The sequence below is a fragment of the Somniosus microcephalus genome, chromosome 2 (genome assembly GCF_052327205.1).
Source record: "Somniosus microcephalus isolate GS21.2 chromosome 2, FLI_Smic_1.0, whole genome shotgun sequence".
NCBI lineage: Eukaryota > Metazoa > Chordata > Chondrichthyes > Squaliformes > Somniosidae > Somniosus > Somniosus microcephalus.
The window spans coordinates 4,795,729-4,815,579 of record NC_140988.1 but is presented as its reverse complement, the minus strand read 5'-3'; the positions used below and the strand labels follow the sequence as shown (position 1 = coordinate 4,815,579).

The 19,851-nt window shown below is 51.1% G+C and overlaps 1 protein-coding gene across 4 annotated transcripts in view; it reads right to left on the bottom strand.

Moving 5' to 3' along the window:
• Window positions 1-516: 516 nt before the first annotated feature.
• The window catches only part of LOC147122503 (ras GTPase-activating protein-binding protein 2-like), a 56,566-nt gene continuing 37,231 nt past the window's right edge, over window positions 517-19,851 (bottom strand). For 3 of the 4 annotated variants that reach the window (XM_086005979.1, XM_086005972.1, XM_086005985.1), the window contains exons 7-12: window positions 14,465-14,645; window positions 13,940-14,041; window positions 13,424-13,526; window positions 6,070-6,198; window positions 4,752-4,870; window positions 517-3,641 (exon numbers count right to left, since the gene is read on the bottom strand). In XM_086005979.1, the coding sequence (XP_085862105.1) occupies window positions 3,369-3,641; window positions 4,752-4,870; window positions 6,070-6,198; window positions 13,424-13,526; window positions 13,940-14,041; window positions 14,465-14,645 (907 nt within the window). In that variant the 3' untranslated portion in view covers window positions 517-3,368. The remainder of the gene's footprint in view (window positions 3,642-4,751; window positions 4,871-6,069; window positions 6,199-13,423; window positions 13,527-13,939; window positions 14,042-14,464; window positions 14,646-19,851) is intronic. The other variant, XM_086005991.1, reaches the window with a different exon arrangement.

Below are 19,851 nucleotides of genomic sequence, written 5' to 3'. Positions count from 1 at the left end.
TCAACGAGATCATGGCTGATCATCCAAACCCTAGCACCCGGTCCCCACACCGACAGCCATCCCACCCAAGCCCTATCCCCGTAACCCCGCCTATTTAATCCCCCCTAACACTAAGGGCCAATTTTTTTTATCATAGCCAATCAACCTAACCCGCACATCTTTGGACTGTGGGAGGAAACCGGAGCACCTGGAGAAAACCCACGCAAACATGTGGGTTTGTAGTCAAGTACAACATTGACTACACTTCAAAAGTACTTCATTGGCTGTAAAGCGCTTTGAGACGTCCGGTGGACGTGAAAGGCGCTATATAAATGCAAGTCTTTCTAAGAACACTAAACTCATCCGCTTGTGGGATCTTGCTTTGCACCAAACTGCACATGTTCACCTAAAGGAGGGGAGAAAATTTACTACAGTTCACAACGTACCTCATTGACTTCGAAGCGGTCTGGGGTACCAGGTGCTATATAAATGCAAATTCTTAAAACAGGACGTAGGAATTACCAAACTGAAAACAAATTTGAATGATTCAGACATCAGTAGTTTATTGAATGTTTAGTCCAACACATTCAAAAAAATGAAAATCAAAAAAATGAAGAGTTGCCACCTGCAACACGTGTCACGACTATGCTCGAACAGCATAAAATGGCCAAACACAGATCAGCTTTTTAAGATGGCAAACCAATTTAATTATCTACAATACCCACAAAAGCCAAGGAGGTAAAAGCCCATTCCATTGGCAAGAATGGAATGATATTGCTCCAATACAGTAATGTATACCAGCATCTAGTGCCACCCAATAATAAACACTCGTAGTGGAAAAAGTCTACTAACTTTGCTTTAGGGGTATTATCGACTATTCTAGGGGGAATGGGGAAACAGGACTATAAGCACACAATTAAATTCAGTGAACAAATCGCCAGTAAGTCACCACGTTCTGATGTTAGCAGATTGTTTTTTTTTCCTTTTGTTCAGTTCGTTTCATCAATATTTGAAGACGGCGCGCGAAGCAAGCCAGGTCGAAGGGTGGCTCGTCTGCTTTTTCACCAAGTTAATTCAACTTGTACACAACTCTTTCTGGAAAATGGTCTCCAGTCCCAGGAGTGGTTTTGGAAAGGAAACTGAAGTTCAATGCTGGTGAGGTGTAGCAATTAGCACAGTGGAAAACTGTGAGATTCTGGTAAACTACTTGGCAATGAATGTGTGCAAATGATACTGAAACCAAGTTCTGTGTCCAGGGCGAGGGTTTCAAGTAAGATTCGGGGGGGGGGGGGGGGGGGGGGAAGGGGGAGAAGGAAGAAAGAGAGGCTTAACCCTTCCTTGCCCAATGGAGACTTCAAGTACAATATTTTCCAGGCCACATTAACAGATCTGAAGTAGATATCAGCCGGGAAGGAGTGGGGGGGAATAGTTTAAACAAGGTTGAAAACACAAAAGCTACTAATGTATCCCAGAATTTGAGAAATAGTGCAAGACTACCATCAAACAAGGAAGACCTCAGAAATTCTCAAACGAAATTCAAAACCAACAGACACAATTATTCTTTCAACAGCTCGAAATGAGTAAACTTCACCGTGTGTGTCTGCCAGTTTTGCCCAACAGTCAACAAGTGACAGCCTCGAGCTATGCATGTAAACAAAGTACTGCTTCAAAAAATCACTGCGCCACTGAGAAATGTGCATTGCCGCCAGAAGCTGTGACTTAATGACATCCCGAAGCACAACCAGCAGCTTTCGCCTCTACCAAGCTTACACAGGGTTCTCTCAACGCATCTTTCTTCTTCTTCTTCAGCTGTGGTTTTAAGGGAAAGCCAAATATTGGTACAAAGGGGAGGACAAAAAGCTGCTGATTCCGCATTGAAAGCTGCAGTATCCTTTACGTTGGCCTAACGGTTCTTATTTTTTAAAAAAGAACGCGCGACAATCAGTTTCAACCTTCGCATCGTGTAGCTTTCTCTCAAAGGTTATGCTTTATGTAAACTAGATCAAAATCATATCGATGAGCACACATCTTTAAATAACCATTTTATGCAGGTAAAGTATATATGCATAATCGTGCTCTTTGCATATTTTTCGTAAAGGTTAACAGTAATGAGTTTTAATTTTACATACCTAATTTCCCAATGTAAAACACAAACACGAGCAAAAAACCAACCACCAGGTCGCAGGAATGGTGCAAAAAAAAAACCCCAGCTAGGAACAGGTGAATGGGATATTGTGCAATATTCTTCAACACTTCTTCCCTCTCCCCCCCAACAACAACCCCACACAAAGCAAGGATGCTGCAGCTTTTCGCATCTTTGCATTTCATCTACACACTAGTGATTCCGTAAGGTTACGCAGCTGTTTGGCTTTGTACAACTCAGCGGTTAGTACAATCCGTACAAGAGTTGCCAGATAGACTGGAATGACGTATCGATAGAAGGCACCATCATGCTCTTTACGCTTTGAAAGAACTAAAAACAGTAACGTTTAGCTATGATTTTTTTCGCTGCACATTCATAACCGCACAGATCGAGGGGAAGAAAATTGGTGTCGAGCAGCGAGGCATCCCTGTATTGCAGTGGGGTAGATAGAAAAACTAGAGGACGAGCCACCAAACTCTTGCGTCTGGGGCTGTTAATACGAGTTCACAATTGCCTTTTTGTATTTCAATTTTTTTTTAAAGTTCACGAGAAAACAAAACAAAAAATCCATCTCCGTCCGAAACGGTTGCAGACGCTGTCCCTTAAGGTTTACAGATGTGGGAAAACAGGTCGGTCACAGCAAGTACGTAAGATTTGAAGCCCACATCTGGTCAGTCATCCGCCCCTGTCGAAGTGGACAGCGGACGGATTTTCAGCCGTCTCCTCCTGCCGTTGTCATGGCGGATGACGCTCCGAGAGTGCCCATTAGTGCATTATGGCGAGTGCATGAACGTAGGTTCGTGAGCCAAGTATTTCTAGAGAGAAAAATATCAAGGCAAGCTTCTTCAAATGCACCAATTTGTTTTCCTCGATAGAACTGGGCAGAAACTTGACACATTTAGGAAATCAAGCAGCCAAGTTGTAACAAAGGCCCGAGAGGTTGTGTTTTCTTTTTAAATGGGTAAATCTTCAGGCCTTTAAAATGGGTTCCAATTAAATCGAAGCCTTTTGTTTTTTTTTTCCAAGTCCTTATACAATGGTTTTTTTTTGCTTAAATCCTGTTCCAAAAATAGGGAAAATGATCACTTTGATGTAACTGGTAAAAAGAAGGCTTGTTTTCACAAAGAATTGAAAAAAACAGGCCGTGTCACATTCCAAAGCCAAAATTAACAATAATGCAACAAAAAAGGGGAAGAGAAAACGAAGAGTGTGGCGCCACCAGCGAGAGATCAGCAACGGCGGCGGTTTAGCGACGGGGTCCAGCAAAACGGCCTTCACCGGGCAAGCCCCCTCTCCCGGATCCAGGACCCGGCTTTTGTGCCATGCCACCCCTGGGCGGAGGTCCCCGGGTATCGCGGTCCCGCATCATCCCACCGCCGATCATGCCGCGTGGGCCAGAGCCTCTGTCGCTGCGACGGGTGTCCCTGCGGTCATCTCCGCCCCTGCGCTCTCCTTCGCGAACAGCCCGGGTTTTCTTCTCTTCCACGTTTAAGCGGACCTCGCCCCGGAACATGACCGGCTGCGGACACAGATTTCAGTTATAGTGAGTCACCGGACGGAAATTGCAATTGAATTTTTTTTAGTTAATTTTTTCCCCCGAGACGATGGGATCGTTTCAGACAGTGTCAGCCGTGGCTCAGTCTCTGAAATGGGGTATCGCCCCCTCGCCCCGGAGTCAGCAGGACACGAGTTCAATTCCCCATTTCAGAGACTTGAGCCCATAATCCAGGCTGAAACTCCAGTGCAGTACTGAGGGAGTGCTGCACTGTCGGAGGGGCAGTACTGAGGGAGGGCCGCACTGTCGGAGGGGCAGTACTGAGGGAGCGTCGCACTGTCGGAGGGGCAGTACTGAGGGAGCGCCGCACTGTCGGAGGGGCAGTACTGAGGGAGCGCCGCACTGTCGGAGGGGCAGTACTGAGGGAGGGCCGCACTGTCGGAGGGGCAGTACTGAGGGAGGGCCGCACTGTCGGAGGGGCAGTACTGAGGGAGCGCCGCACTGTCGGAGGGGCAGTACTGAGGGAGCGCCGCACTGTCGGAGGGGCAGTACTGAGGGAGCGCCGCACTGTCGGAGGGGCAGTACTGAGGGAGCGCCGCACTGTCGGAGGGGCAGTACTGAGGGAGCGCCGCACTGTCGGAGGGGCAGTGCTGAGGGAGCGCCGCACTGTCGGAGGGGCAGTACTGAGGGAGCGCCGCACTGTCGGAGGGGCAGTACTGAGGGAGCGCCGCACTGTCGGAGGGGCAGTACTGAGGGAGCGCCGCACTGTTGGAGGGGTAGTGCTGAGGGAGCGCCGCACTGTCAGAGGTGCTGTCTTTCAGATGAGACATTAAACCAAGACCACGTCTGCTCTCTCAGGTGGATGTAAAAGATTCCACAGCACTATTTGGAAGAAGAGCAGGGGGAGTTCTCCCCGGTGTCCTGGGGCCAACATTTATCCCTCAATCAACATCACAGTTGCCAAATAATCTGCAATTATAATCACAATGCTGTTTTGTGTGATCTTGCTGTGTGTAAATTGGCTGCCATGTTTGCTACATTCTGACAGTGACCACACTTTGAATGTACTTCATTGGCTGTAAAGCCTGTTGGGAAAGGGCTGTAGAAATGTAAGTCTGTCAGTTTAGTTATTACCTTGGCACTTAAGATTCTCTGGACAGGATCTGGATCATCAAACACCACAAACCCAAAGTTGGGCAGCTTTCCTCCACTGCTCTTTGTATTAATACGAAGCTCAACCACATTGCCAAAACCTAGCCAGGGCAAAAGCAGAAGAAATCAATTTGAACTGCCATACACAGTAACCAGGCTAACCAGAACGGGTACTTTAGCGGGCTTGAGAAGCAGCCATTAATGTCAAAATACTGTACAGCAATTCTGATTACTGGAGAGGGAATTTAACACGGCAGGCTGTGGGCAAATTAATCTGTTTGATCATTCTCTCCCTCTGGCCAGCAATAGTGAGCATATTAATTGTCCGGTTTTCATTTTGTCTGATGGACAACCATAAACATGACATGGCCAGGCCAGTTTGTACCCATCTGCAATATTGGGTTCCTCCCCCTCCAAAATGAATCTATAATTGTTGGACAGCGTGGAGAGCTGCATGTTTGACATCTCGGAGTGAAGGGTTAACAGTCAAACTTGTTGGTGCCTTGAAGCAACAGACGTCCCAATATAAACAGGATGATTCTGAAGGGTCTCGAGGAGAAAGCGTGACTTGTCTTCTGCTATGTAAAGTGTTTGTGTAAGGAAATAAGTGCTAGTAATGAAATGCAACTATAGGGTAACAGAAGCTAAATAGTAAGTCTTGTTTAGGGGAAGTAGTTATGAAGTAAACAACTGCAAAATGCTTACGTGAATAGTCTGTTTTCAAAGGATTTGGGAACAGATACGTCATACAGTCTTATCTACGACATTTTCCTTTGACGTAGTCGAAATATGCTGTATAGAAGACCATGGTTTTCAACAGTGCGTCAGGGGGCTGGGAAGATACAGAAACTGGAACAGGCCTCTCACTGTCTGTACAGAGTTACGGCCGATCGCCTTTACTGTGCATCAATAAAGTCTGTCCCGTGTGCTCCACTACCAAGTCTCGTGCTTACTCGAAACATGAACCAGAGGAGAAAGGAGTTTGACTGCTAACAATAAGGTACCAGCAGGTCTCGCATGGTGATGCTAATTGATTTACCCGTTACCCACGGAGAGTTCAGAAGCTGGGGGCCATGATGCACAAAAGCTCACATACAACACAAGAGGAAAAATGGCCAGATATGTGCAAACATGAAGCTGCAGCAAACCCCTGCTGTGTCAAAGGTTGGCGAATTCAGATTTCCAGGTTAGTATATAATAGGATAATCTATCCTTGGGCTCAATTCTCTGTACAGGATCACGCAGTTAAGACGTCAGGCACTTCCAAATTGGGCTATAGGTATTCCCGCTAATTACTCACTCATGAAGAAGTCTTTCAGTTCATTTTCATCGATGTCATGGGGCAAGTTGCCAACAAAAAGCTGGTGACTATCTGGGTAACGAATGATTCGCCGGTTCTCAACCTCATTTGGTTCAATATCTCCTCGACCTGCAACACAAAGATGTTCTCTTGATACAATTTTAAAACTGGTCTTGCATTTTCAAGTTTGTCCGCAAGCAACACCCATAGCTGTACAAACAGCTAACAAATGTTTTGATTAAAAACATTTAAAAAGGTCATGCAGCATTTTGGCGCTACAGGAAACTTTGTGCTATCCGGCACCGACGGGACCGAGCTGTTGCCGTTCCCTCAAAACTGCCGGACACACCAGCGTTAATGTTGAAGTATACAGAGCTTTTCATCTCCGTATCTGACAACAAACACTGTCGCTTAGCAACAGCTTCTAAACAGTCGGCCCGTACCTTGGAAGCGTCTCTCTGAAGCTGTTGCTAAGCTACAGAGACTTTGCAGAGTCTGACTGTTGGAAAAAAAAGCCACGAGAAGAAAAAAAACCTAACAGAACGGCTCCTGATTTTTGCCGGTGGCTCGCGCTCGCCGGACATTTAGCCTCCGGATAACACAAAGTTTCCTTTATATACATTTTCTGATGGGAATCAAGGGATTATGGGGATCGGGCGGGAAAGTGGAGTTGAGGTCGAAGATCAGCCATGATCTTTTGAATGACAGAGCAGGCTCGAGGGGCCGAATGGTGGAGCAGGCTCGAGGGGCCGAATGGCCGACTCCTGCTCCTATTTCTTATGTTTATCACTCTTTGCTTATCCAGTTGTAGCTAGAGTTTCTCGTACTGACACCTTAGGAGCCCTCATCCTTGGTCTCCCCCCACAACCCCCCCAATCTACATGCTGCCACTTAGCAACACCATCCCCAGACACAAGCTCAGCTTCCACACAGGTACCAGTCATACCCAGCTCGATCACTCCACCAACACCATCCCCAGACACAAGACCAGCTTCCACACAGGTACCAGTCACACCCAGCTCGATCACTCCACCAACACCATCCCCAGACACAAGACCAGCTTCCACACAGGGACCAGTCATACCCAGCTCGATCACTCCACCAACACCATCCCCAGACACAAGACCAGCTTCCACACAGGTACCAGTCACACCCAGCTCGATCACTCCACCAACACCATTCCCAGACACAGGACCAGCTTCCACACAGGTACCAGTCACACCCAGCTCGATCACTCCACCAACACCATTCCCAGACACAGGACCAGCTTCCACACAGGTACCAGTCACACCCAGCTCGATCACTCCACCAACACCATCCCCAGACACAAGACCAGCTTCCACACACGTACCAGTCACACCGAGCTCGATCACTCCACCAACACCATCCCCAGACACAGGACCAGCTTCCACACAGGTACCAGTCACACCCAGCTCGATCACTCCACCAACACCATCCCCAGACACAAGACCAGCTTCCACACAGGTACCAGTCACACCCAGCTCGATCATTCCGCCAACACCATCCCCAGACACAGGACCAGCTTCCACACAGGTACCAGTCACACTCAGCTCGATCACTCCACCAACACCATTCCCAGACACAGGACCAGCTTCCACACAGGTACCAGTCATACCCAGCTCGATCACTCCACCAACACCATCCCCAGACAGAAGACCAGCTTCCACACAGGTACCAGTCACACCGAGCTCGATCACTCCACCAACACCATCCCCAGACACAAGCTCAGCTACCACACAGGTACCAGTCACACCCAGCTCGATCACTCCACCAACACCATCCCCAGACACAAGACCAGCTTCACACAGGTACCAGTCACACCCAGCTCGATCACTCCACCAACACCATTCCCAGACACAGGACCAGCTTCCACACAGGTACCAGTCACACCCAGCTCGATCACTCCACCAACACCATCCCCAGACACAGGACCAGCTTCCACACAGGTACCAGTCACACCCAGCTCGATCACTCCACCAACACCATTCGCAGACACAGGACCAGCTTCCACACAGGTACCAGTCACACCGAGCTCGATCACTCCATCAACACCATCCCCAGACACAGGACCAGCTTCCACACAGGTACCAGTCACACCCAGCTCGATCACTCCATCAACACCATCCCCAGACACAAGACCAGCTTCCACACAGGTACCAGTCACACACGGCTCGATCACTCCACCAACACCATCCCCAGACACAGGACCAGCTTCCACACAGGTACCAGTCACACCGAGCTCGATCACTCCACCAACACCATCCCCAGACACTGGACCAGCTTCCACACAGGTACCAGTCACACCGAGCTCGATCACTCCATCCCCAGACACAAGACCAGCTTCCACACAGGTACCAGTCACACCGAGCTCGAGCACTCCATCAACACCATCCCCAGACACAAGACCAGCTTCCACACAGGTACCAGTCACACCGAGCTCGATCACTCCACCAACACCATCCCCAGACACGAGACCAGCTTCCACACAGGTACCAGTCACACCCAGCTCGATCACTCCAACACCATCCCCAGACACAGGACCAGCTTCCACACAGGTACCAGTCACACCCGGCTCGATCACTCCATCAACACCATCCCCAGACACAGGACCAGCTTCCACACAGGTACCAGTCACACCCGGCTCGATCACTCCACCAACACCATCCCCAGACACAAGACCAGCTTCCACAGGGGTACCAGTCACACCCAGCTCGATCACTCCACCAACACCATCCCCAGACACAGGACCAGCTTCCACACAGGTACCAGTCACACCCAGCTCGATCACTCCACCAACACCATCCCCAGACACAGGACCAGCTTCCACACAGGTACCAGTCACACCGAGCTCGATCACTCCACCAACACCATCCCCAGACACAGGACCAGCTTCCACACAGGTACCAGTCACACCCGGCTCGATCACTCCACCAACACCATCCCCAGACACAGGACCAGCTTCCACACAGGTACCAGTCACACCCAGCTCGATCACTCCATTAACACCATCCCCAGACACGAGACCAGCTTCCACACAGGTACCAGTCACCCCAGCTCGATCACTCCACCAACACCATCCCCAGACACAAGACCAGCTTCCACACAGGTACCAGTCACCCCAGCTCGATCACTCCACCAACACCATCCCCAGACACAAGACCAGCTTCCACACAGGTACCAGTCACCCCAGCTCGATCACTCCACCAACACCATCCCCAGACACAAGCTCAGCTTCCACACAGGTACCAGTCACACCCAGCTCGATCACTCCACCAACACCATCCCCAGACACAAGACCAGCTTCCACACAGGTACCAGTCACACCCAGCTCGATCACTCCACCAACACCATCCCCAGACACGAGACCAGCTTCCACACAGGTACCAGTCACACCCAGCTCGATCACTCCACCAACACCATCCCCAGACACAGGACCAGCTTCCACACAGGTACCAGTGACACCGAGCTCGGTCACTCCACCAACACCATCCCCAGACACAGGACCAGCTTCCACACAGGTGCCAGTGACACCCAGCTCGATCACTCCACCAACACCATCCCCAGACATAAGACCAGCTTCCACACAGGTACCAGTCACCCAGCTCGATCACTCCATCAACACCATCCCCAGACACAAGACCAGCTTGCACACAGGTACCAGTCATACCCAGCTCGATCACTCCACCAACACCATCCCCAGACACAAGCTCAGCTTCCACACAGGTACCAGTCACACCCAGCTCGATCACTCCATCAACACCATCCGCAGACACAGGACCAGCTTACACACAGGTACCAGTCGCACCGAGCTCGATCACTCCATCAACACCATCCCCAGACACAAGCTCAGCTTCCACACAGGTACCAGTCACCCCAGCTCGATCACTCCACCAACACCATCCCCAGACACAAGCTCAGCTTCCACACAGGTACCAGTCACACCGAGCTCGATCACTCCACCAACACCATCCCCAGACACAAGACCAGCTTCCACACAGGTACCAGTCACACCCGGCTCGATCACTCCACCAACACCATTTCCAGACACAGGACCAGCTTCCACACAGGTACCAGTCACACCCAGCTCGATCACTCCATCAACACCATCCCCAGACACAAGACCAGCTTCCACACAGGTACCAGTCACACCCAGCTCGATCACTCCATCAACACCATCCCCAGACACAAGCTCAGCTTCCACACAGGTACCAGTCACACCCAGCTCGATCACTCCACCAACACCATCCCCAGACACAAGACCAGCTTCCACACAGGTACCAGTCACACCCAGCTCGATCACTCCATCAACACCATCCCCAGACACAAGACCAGCTTCCACACAGGTACCAGTCACACCGAGCTCGATCACTCCATCAACACCATCCCCAGACAAAAGCTCAGCTTCCACACAGGTACCAGTCACACCCAGCTCGATCACTCCATCAACACCATCCCCAGACACAAGACCAGCTTCCACACAGGTACCAGTCACACCCAGCTCGATCACTCCACCAACACCATCCCCAGACACAAGACCAGCTTCCACACAGGTACCAGTCACCCCCAGCTCGATCACTCCACCAACACCATCCCCAGACACAGGACCAGCTTCCACACAGGTACCAGTCACACCGAGCTCGATCACTCCACCAACACCATCCCCAGACACAGGACCAGCTTCCACACAGGTAACAGTCACACCGAGCTCGGTCACTCCATCAACACCATCCCCAGACACAGGACCAGCTTCCACACAGGTACCAGTGACACCCAGCTCGATCACTCCATCAACACCATCCCCAGACACAAGCTCAGCTTCCACACAGGTACCAGTCACACCCAGCTCGATCACTCCACCAACACCATCCCCAGACACAGGACCAGCTTCCACACAGGTACCAGTCACACCGAGCTCGATCACTCCATCAACACCATCCCCAGACACAGGACCAGCTTCCACACAGGTACCAGTCACACCCAGCTCGATCACTCCACCAACACCATCCCCAGACACAAGCTCAGCTTCCACACAGGTACCAGTCACACCCAGCTCGATCACTCCACCAACACTCCTGGCCCTTCCGCACTCTCTCTGCTGTCAGACTGATTGGGAAGGAGTTTCCGCACAGTTGCCCTGGATTTTTCGGAGCAAGTCGTCCAAAAAAGCGCAAAAGATAGCAGAGCTTTAAGCGTAAATTAGGTTCAACGCAAATTCAGTTTCCGCGTTAGTTTGCGCCAGTTTTTTAAAAAATCGCGGCAGAAGCCGTCCCTGCCCACAAGGAGACTCTTACAAAATTAAGCTGGTGGATTTTTTTTGGTGCAAGGACACCAATAGGCGCGTCTTAAAACTTCTGAATGTATTTTTTTAATTTAAGAAACTGGCTACTGTGCCCCAATAACTAGGAAATGGTTCGGTGTCGTTCTTTAAAGTTATTTTCAGCTAGTTAAAATCAGGTTACTCACAGGTGGTGGACAAGAGACTTGACTAAAAATGCTTATTTTTTGTGATAAACCCATTTTCAGCTGTGTTAGTTAAACTGCACCAAGTTACCATTCTTAAATACATCAAAGAATACTTTTTAAAGCAAAACTTTAAAAAAAATTACATTCTAAAACACTGCCCATTTGCACTGGCTAGTGGAAGATTTTACGTTCAGAGATACGCAAATGAGTTTGAGCAGAAACTTGGCCAAAAAAATATCACTTCTCAAAACAAGCGCAATTTGCAGCCGGATCGCCGGCTGTGCTCAAAGCGGAAACTCCACCCCATTGCCTGACATCCAATCTGAGAGGAGTCAGTTCCTTCAGCCAAACAGTTGAAAAAGTGAGGCCGCCATCTCCGGCCGCTTGCTACCGTCTCGCACACTGCAATCCCGTTGTACTGTTCCGACTCCGAGCTGGGTTTCTGCACTCTACATTTCCTCTGCATCACCCGCCTCCGCTCCTACCTCACCTCACTTGCTGCCGAGGCCCCTCATTCATGCCTTTCTCAGCTCCAGGCTCCACCACTCCGACACTCTCTTGGCTGGCCTTGCATCCCCACCTCCCGTCAACTCCAGCTCACACCAAAACTCTGATGCCATATCCCAATCCTGTACCAAGTCCTGCTCGCCCCTCACCCGGCCGTACTCACTCACATCAGCTCTGGGACTGGTTTGGGTCGGAATTTTTGCCCTCGTCAGGTGTGCAATGTTGGTATTGGGGAATGTAATTTTTTTTTTTTTTTTTTTTTTTAATTTCAAGCACCCAAGTATCAGCATAAAGCACCCCCAAGCCGGGTATAGAGCCCTCTACACTGCTCCAGCATCAAAGCATCAGCCTTTAAAACACCAGCGTGACACTAGCCTGTGGACTCTCTCTCTCTCTCTCTCTCTCTCTCGAGCAAGATTGCCAACTTAATGACAAAAATCAGAGGCACTTTTATGCTGCCAAGGTACTGGATCGAGACCGCTGAAACTCAGGTCACATTCCAGCTCGCAGACAGAGGAGACTTTCAGCACATCTGTTTGGACTGGACTCAAACCCAGATGAAAAAGATGGTCAACTGCTCTACCCAGTCCCGTCAGTTTTGTACTTCTTTGCTTCCCGTTTTACAAACACTAGCACAATACTATTTACATAGAATTAAACAGCACAGAAACAGGCCATTCGGCCCACCTGGTCCGTGCCGGTGTTTCTGCTCCACACCAGCCTCCTCCCACCCCTCTTCATCTCACCCCATCAGCATACCCTCTATTCCTTTCTCCCTCATGTGTTTATCCAGCTTCCCCTTAAATGTATCGATACTATTCGCCTCAACCAGTCCCTGTGGTAGCGAGTTCCACACTCCCACCACTCTCTGGGTAAAGGAGTTTCTCCTGAATTCCCGATTGGATTTATTAGTGACTCTCTTATATTGATGGCCCCTAGTTCTGGTCTCCCCCACAAGTGGAAACCTCTTCTCTACGTCTACCCTATCGAACCCTTTCATAATTTTAAAAGCCTCCATCAGGTCATCTCTCAGCCAACGTTCCCGTCAAGCTGTGTGGCCGTCTGCCAGTTCCGTGCAGCCTAGGATCGGCCTTTCAAATGCAAAATTTCACGCTCGATCGCCCACGCAGCCCCTTAAAGGGACCGTGCACACCTCCTCCCACCCCAAAAAAAAATAAGGGGGAACACTGCTCTTAGCCTTCTCTTTTTTTAAGAAGAGAAAAGAGCCCCGGCCCGTTGGAACTTTTCCTGAGTTATAACCTCCGAGCTCTGGCATCATCCTTGTAAATCTGGGTTTTTGCACCGTCTCCACTTTTGCACGTTTTGAGTACAATGAAACGTCCGTACAAATCCGCGAGCTCACCTGTCCGAGGTCCTCGGGGCACTAGCCCTAGCCTCTCCCGAGGGCGCTGGTCTCGAGGCCGTGGGGGCGGTGTCTGGCTTTCACTTTTAGCTTCAGCCCTGGGCTGGAATTTTACAAGGTGGCAAGGGGGGGGGGGGGGGGGGGGGGGGGAGAAAAAAAAGAAGTTACCCCAATGGCTCAATGCGACAAACACACAATTTCAAAACCGAGTGCACGGTCCATTTACATTTCAATTCAGTGATGGATGGTATTTACAGTTTTCACTTCCTGCCTGAAAAAACAGTCTCCCTCCAGTTACCGATTGACAAATATTTACTTTATCAAGGGTACGTGCTAACAATAACTAACACACATATCTAGGCTAGCAGTTTTTTTTAAAAATAGATATAAAGTAGTTACCTAATCCAAATTGAAAAAACAGACAGTATATCTAAGCTTTTCTTTTGAAGAAAAACAATTTGAATAATTTTTATATATATAAATATATATTAAAAAGCAGGTCCATTCACAGATTACCTGTGAGGCTGGCGCTTTAACAACATGGGGAGGAATTCCAGAGGAAGGAACTGGACCACTGGGAGGCAGATTTTTACTGGTCACTGAGGCCCAGGAGAAAGCCTGCAGAGAATGCAACACATACCTATGCTACTATCAAGAAATAAAGCATTCCCTGAAATACAAAAAAAATTCCTGAGCCCAACAATAGGGTAAAGCTTGCAGTCTGGTAGCTTATTGGTGCTAACTATATCGGGCAATTGCATTTAACACATCTACTTCAGCGGCTTTTGCAGTCAAACTAAAACTGCGACAACTCACCAGTTTTAACCTTTAGTAACTATGTTTTAATATTAATACCCAGTTAGTTTACCAATCCATACAACTTACAAGCACTTTTTTTTTGCCGTCCTGTCTATATACAACGTCTAGGTTTTATTTAAAAACACTTTTGTTTTTACATTAGGCAATGGTCCACAAGGTAGAGGCAAAAAGTTACAGCTGACACGAAGGTTAAGCTACACAACGAGAGAGACTGGTATTAACCTTGGGAGGCTCCTGCGGTTGGGAAACTGGCTCCACCGGGGCAGGAGACGGAGCCTTCTCCTCCAACTCTTCCACGCTCTTCCCTGCTAGTTCGGGCTCAGGTTTTATCTCTTTGGTTTTCGATTCAGGCTCGGGCTCGGGTTCAGGAGCTGGCTCCTCCAGGGGTTCCTCCACGCCATTACTTTATATTAAAAAAAACACACAAAAAGGTAAAGTCAAGATACATTCTGATAAGTGGCAGGTAACATTCGCACCACACAAGTGCCAGGCAATGACTATCTCCAACAAGTGGGAGTCCAACCACCGCCCCTCGACATTCAATGGCATTACCATCGCCGAATCCCCCATCAACAACATCCTGGGGATCACCATTGACCAGAAACTTAACTGGACCAGCCACATAAATACTGTGGCAACAAGAGCAGGTCAGAGGTTGGGTATTCTGCGGCGAGTGTTTCACCTCCTGACTCCCCAAAGCCTTTCCACCATCTACAAGGCACAAGTAAGGAATGAGATGGAATACTCTGCACTTGCCTGGATGAGTGCAGCTCCAACAACACTCAAGAAGCTTGACACCATCCAGGACAAAGCAGCCCGCTTGATTGGCACCCCATCCACCACCTTAAACATTCACTCCCTCCACCACCGGTGCACCGTGGCTGCAGTGTGTACCTGATGCGCTATCAATTACTCAAAAGACTGAGGTTAAGCGAGTAACTAACAGGCTTTTATTAACAAGAGAATGAAGGTGTGCCTCGAGTGGTCGACCAGTCCAGAATACAGAGGGACTGTGGAGCAGTCACCTTTATACCTGGACTCGTGGGAGGAGTAAGCCGAGGCATGTACAGACATGTACACAGTGGAATACAAACACACACACAGGCAGGTATAACAGTGGTTTACCACATTCACCCCTTGTTTAAAAATGAGTCTGGCGGGGTGAAGTGTATTAAAAGTTTGTGTATTGGAGTCTCTCCGGAGGTCTTGTCTGCCGCTGTGATCGACGTGGCGACGGCAGGGGTAGTGAAGCTTCCGGCGTCGAGTCCCGCGTAGGCTGGGGCACTGGTGTGTAGTCCTCGTGGGTGTCGAGCGGGTCGCGGGGCCCAGGCGTGCCGTCTGCTGGGGTTGGATATTGGATCGTTGGGGGAGGGGGGGGGGGTGGTAGTGAGTTACTGGGGCCCCCGAGGGTGCGAGGTCTCGTATGGAGACTGTGTCCTCCCGCCCGTCCGGGTACGCAATGTAAGCATACTGGGGGTTGGCGTGGAGGAGGTCGACCCTCTCAACCAGGGGGTCCGTTTTATGGGTCCTCACGTGTCTTCTCAGTAGGACCGGCCCTGGGGACGTCAGCCATGGCGGTAGCGATGTCCCCGATGTGGACTTCCTTGGGAAGACAAACATTTTCTCATGAGGGGTGGCGTTAGTGGCAGTGCAGAGCAGTGACCGAATAGAGTGGAGCGCATCGGGGAGCACATCCTGCCAGCGGGAGGTCGGAAGGCCCCTAGACTTTAAGGCTAGCAGGGCGGCCTTCCAAACTGTCGCATTCTCTCTTTCCACCTGTCCGTTCCCCCGGGGGTTGTAACTGGTGGTCCTGCTTGTGGCAATACCCCTAGCGAGCAGGTACTGACGGAGTTCGTCGCTCATAAACGATGAGCCCCGGTCGCTATGGATATAGCTGGGGAAACCGAACAGGGTGAAGAGGTCGTTCAGACATTTAATGACCGTGGCACTGGTCATGTCCGGGCAGGGGATGGCGAACGGGAAACGGGAGTACTCATCAATAATGTTGAGGAAGTACACATTGCGGTCGGAGGAGGGGAGAGGCCCTTTAAAATCAACGCTCAGGCGCTCGAAGGGGCGAGTGGCTTTTATCAGGTGAGCCCTGTCTGGTCTATAAAAGTGCGGTTTGCACTCAGCGCAGACTTGGCAGTTCCTGGTCATGGTCCTGACCTCCTCAATGGAGTAAGGCAGGTTGCGGGCCTTGATGAAGTGGAAGAACCTGGTGACCCCCGGGTGGCAGAGGTCATTGTGGAGGGCTCGCAGTCTATCGATCTGCGTGCTGGCGCAGGTGCCACGCGATAGAGCATCCGGGGGTTCACTGAGCTTCCCGGGCCGGTACAAGATCTCGTAATTGTAGGTGGAAAGTTCGATTCTCCACCTCAAGATCTTGTCGTTTTTGATTTTGCCCCTCTGCTTGTTGTTAAACATAAAAGCAACTGAACGCTGGTCAGTGAGCAGGGTAAATCGTTTTCCAGCCAGGTAGTGCCTCCAATGACGCACAGCCTCCACAGTAGCCTGGGCCTCCTTCTCAACAGCGGAGTGTCTGGTCTCCGGGCCCTGGAGGGTTCGTGAAAAGGCGGCCACGGGTCTCCCCGCCTGATTAAGGGTAGCGGCCAGGGCAAAGTTGGACGCGTCGCTTTCCACCTGGAAGGGGATGGATTCGTCCACTGCGTGCATGGTGGCTTTGGCAATGTCTTCCTTGATACGGTGGAAGGCTAAGCGGGCCTATGCCGTCAAGGGAAAAGAGGTGGACTTGATCAGCGGGCGGGCCTTGTCCGCATAGTAGGGGACCCACTGGGCGTAATAGGGGAAAAACCCTAGGCACCTCTTCAGGGCCTTGAGGCAGTGGGAGTTCTATAAGGGTACGCATCCGGTCGGGGTCGGGACCGATGACTCCGTGTTCCACAACACAGCCAAGGATGGCGAGGCGGCTTGTGCGGAATATGCACTTCTCCTTGTTATACATCAGGTTCAGGAGTTGGGCGGTGCAGAGGAATTTTTCGAGGTTTGCGTCATGGTCCTGCAAGTCATGGCCGCAGATGGTCACATTGTCCAGATATGGGAAAGTGGCCTGCAATGCGTTTTGATCGACCATCCGGTCCATCTCCCTTTGGAAGACGGAGGCTCCGTTGGTGACACCAAAGGGAACCCTAAGGAAGTGATAGAGGCAGCCGTTTGCCTCAAAGGCAGTATACTGGTGGTCCTCAGGGCGGATAGGGAGCTGGTGGTACGCTGATTTCAGGTCAATGGTCGAGAAGACGTGGTACTGCGCGATCTGGTTGACCATATCAGCTATGCGGGGGAGTGGGTAAGCGTCCAGCAGGGTGTAGCGATTTATTGTCTGGCTGTAGTCGATGACCAGGCGCTGCTTCTCGCCGGTCTTAACGACCACAGCCTGGGCTCGCCAGGGGCTGGTGCTGCCCTCAATAATCCCCTCCTTCAGGAGCCGCTCCACTTTGGTTTTAATGAAAACCCTGTCCCCGGCACTGTATCGCCTGCTCTTTGTGGCGATGGGCTTACAGTCGGGGGTGAGGTTAGCGAACAGTGGGGGGGGGGGGGTGACTCTGAGTGTGGAGAGGTTGCACCTGGTGCGCGGTGGGCAATTTGGAAGCTGTTGGCTGCAGACTGTGAGTGGGGGGAGGGGTCCACCGTACGCCATCGTAACACTTTTAAGGTGGCACTGAAAATCTAACCCCAGTAGAATGGCAGCGCAGAGGTGGGGCAGGACCAAAAGTTTCAAATTATCGTACACAGTCCCGTCTACTAAGAGTGTCACCACGCAGTAGCCGCCAATGTCCGCCGACTGGGACTCGGAGGCCATAGAAGTCCGCTGGTGCGCAGGCAGGACTGGGAGAGAGCAACGCCGCACCGTGTCGGGGTGGATGAAGCTCTCCGTGCTCCCAGAGTCAAAAAGGCAGGTTGTTTCGTAACCATTTACCTTAATGTCCATTGTGGACCGGGCCAGTTGGTGCGGTCTCGCTTGGTCCAGCGTAACGGAGGCCAGCGTAGGGGTCGGTGTGTCGCTGCGGGTATCAGATGAGGCGGTGTTGGGGGCCTGCTGCATCCCGGCTGGCGTCCAAGATGGCGGCGCCCATGATCCCCATGTGGCTGGAGGCGTCCAAAATGGCTGCTGTTCCGGTGGTTCGCACATGGCTGGGGAGGCCCAAGATGGCGGCCCGCACGGCCCACACGCGGCGCTGCTGGGGTTCGGGGTGGCTTTGGCCCTGCAGACACTGGCGTAGTGTCCCTTCTTCCCGCAGCCCGAGCAGATCGCATTTTTCGCCGGGCAGCGCGCTCTGGGGTGTTTGGCCTGGCCACAGAAGTAGCATTTCTGGCTTTGGGACACTGCTGCGGTAGTTGGGCCGTTGCTGGGATGTGGCTGGGGTGGCACGGCGCTATGAGACGGTCCTACCGTGTCCCAGGCTGTCGTTCCCCGCGGCGTCCACGGTGCAGAGGAGTAGGCATCCATGCCCCGGTAGGCTGCGTCCAATAATAGTGCGAGTTCAGAGGCCTTGTTGAGGTCGAGGTCACTCTGCTCCAACAGTCGCTATCGGGTGTAATTTGACCTGTGGCCCGCTACAAAAGCGTCCCGGATAAGTTCCTCTGTGTACGCGGCGGCCTTTACATCCTTACAACCACAGGCCCGGCCAAGCACAGACAGTGCTTGAAGGTATTCCTCGGTCGATTCCCCCGGTTGTTGTTTACGACTCCCCAGGAGGTGCCTGGCGTACACCTCGTTCACTGGGCGCGTGTACTGGTCCTTGAGGAGCTTGAGAGCAGCAGTGTACGAGGTTGCGTCCTGGATGACCGAGTACACTCGGTGGTTCACTTTGGAGGTCAGGACATCCAGTTTGTCCTCATCCGATTTGACCATTGCAGCGGAGGCGATCAGGAATCTTTCAAAGCACTTAAGCCAGTGAGCAAACTTGGTGGATGCGTCCGCCTCCCGATGGTCTAAGTCCAGGCATGCTGGTGTGAGGATCTTCTCCATTATAAAAATCTTGTTAATAAAATTGATGCGCTATCAATTACTCAAAAGACTGAGGTTAAGCGAGTAACTAACAGGCTTTTATTAACAAGAGAATGAAGGTGTGCCTCGAGTGGTCGACCAGTCCAGAATACAGAGGGACTGTGGAGCAGTCACCTTTATACCTGGACTCGTGGGAGGAGTCAGCCGAGGCATGTACAGACATGTACACAGTGGAATACAAACACACACACAGGCAAAGCCTTTCCACCATCTACAAGGCACAAGTAAGGAATGAGATGGAATACTCTGCACTTGCCTGGATGAGTGCAGCTTTGGAACACTCAAGAAGCTTGACACCATCCAGGACAAAGCAGCCCGCTTGATTGGCACCCCATCCACCACCTTAAACATTCACTCCCTCCACCACCGCGTACCGTGGCTGCAGTGTGGACCATCTACAAGATACACTGCAGCAACTCGCCAAGGCTTCTTCGGCAGCACCTCCCAAACCCGCGACCTCTTCCACCTAGAAGGACAAGGGCAGCAGGCGCATGGGAACACCGCCACCTCCAAGTTCCCCTCCAAGTCACACACCATCCTGACTTGGAAATATATCGCCGATCCTTCATCGTCACTGGGT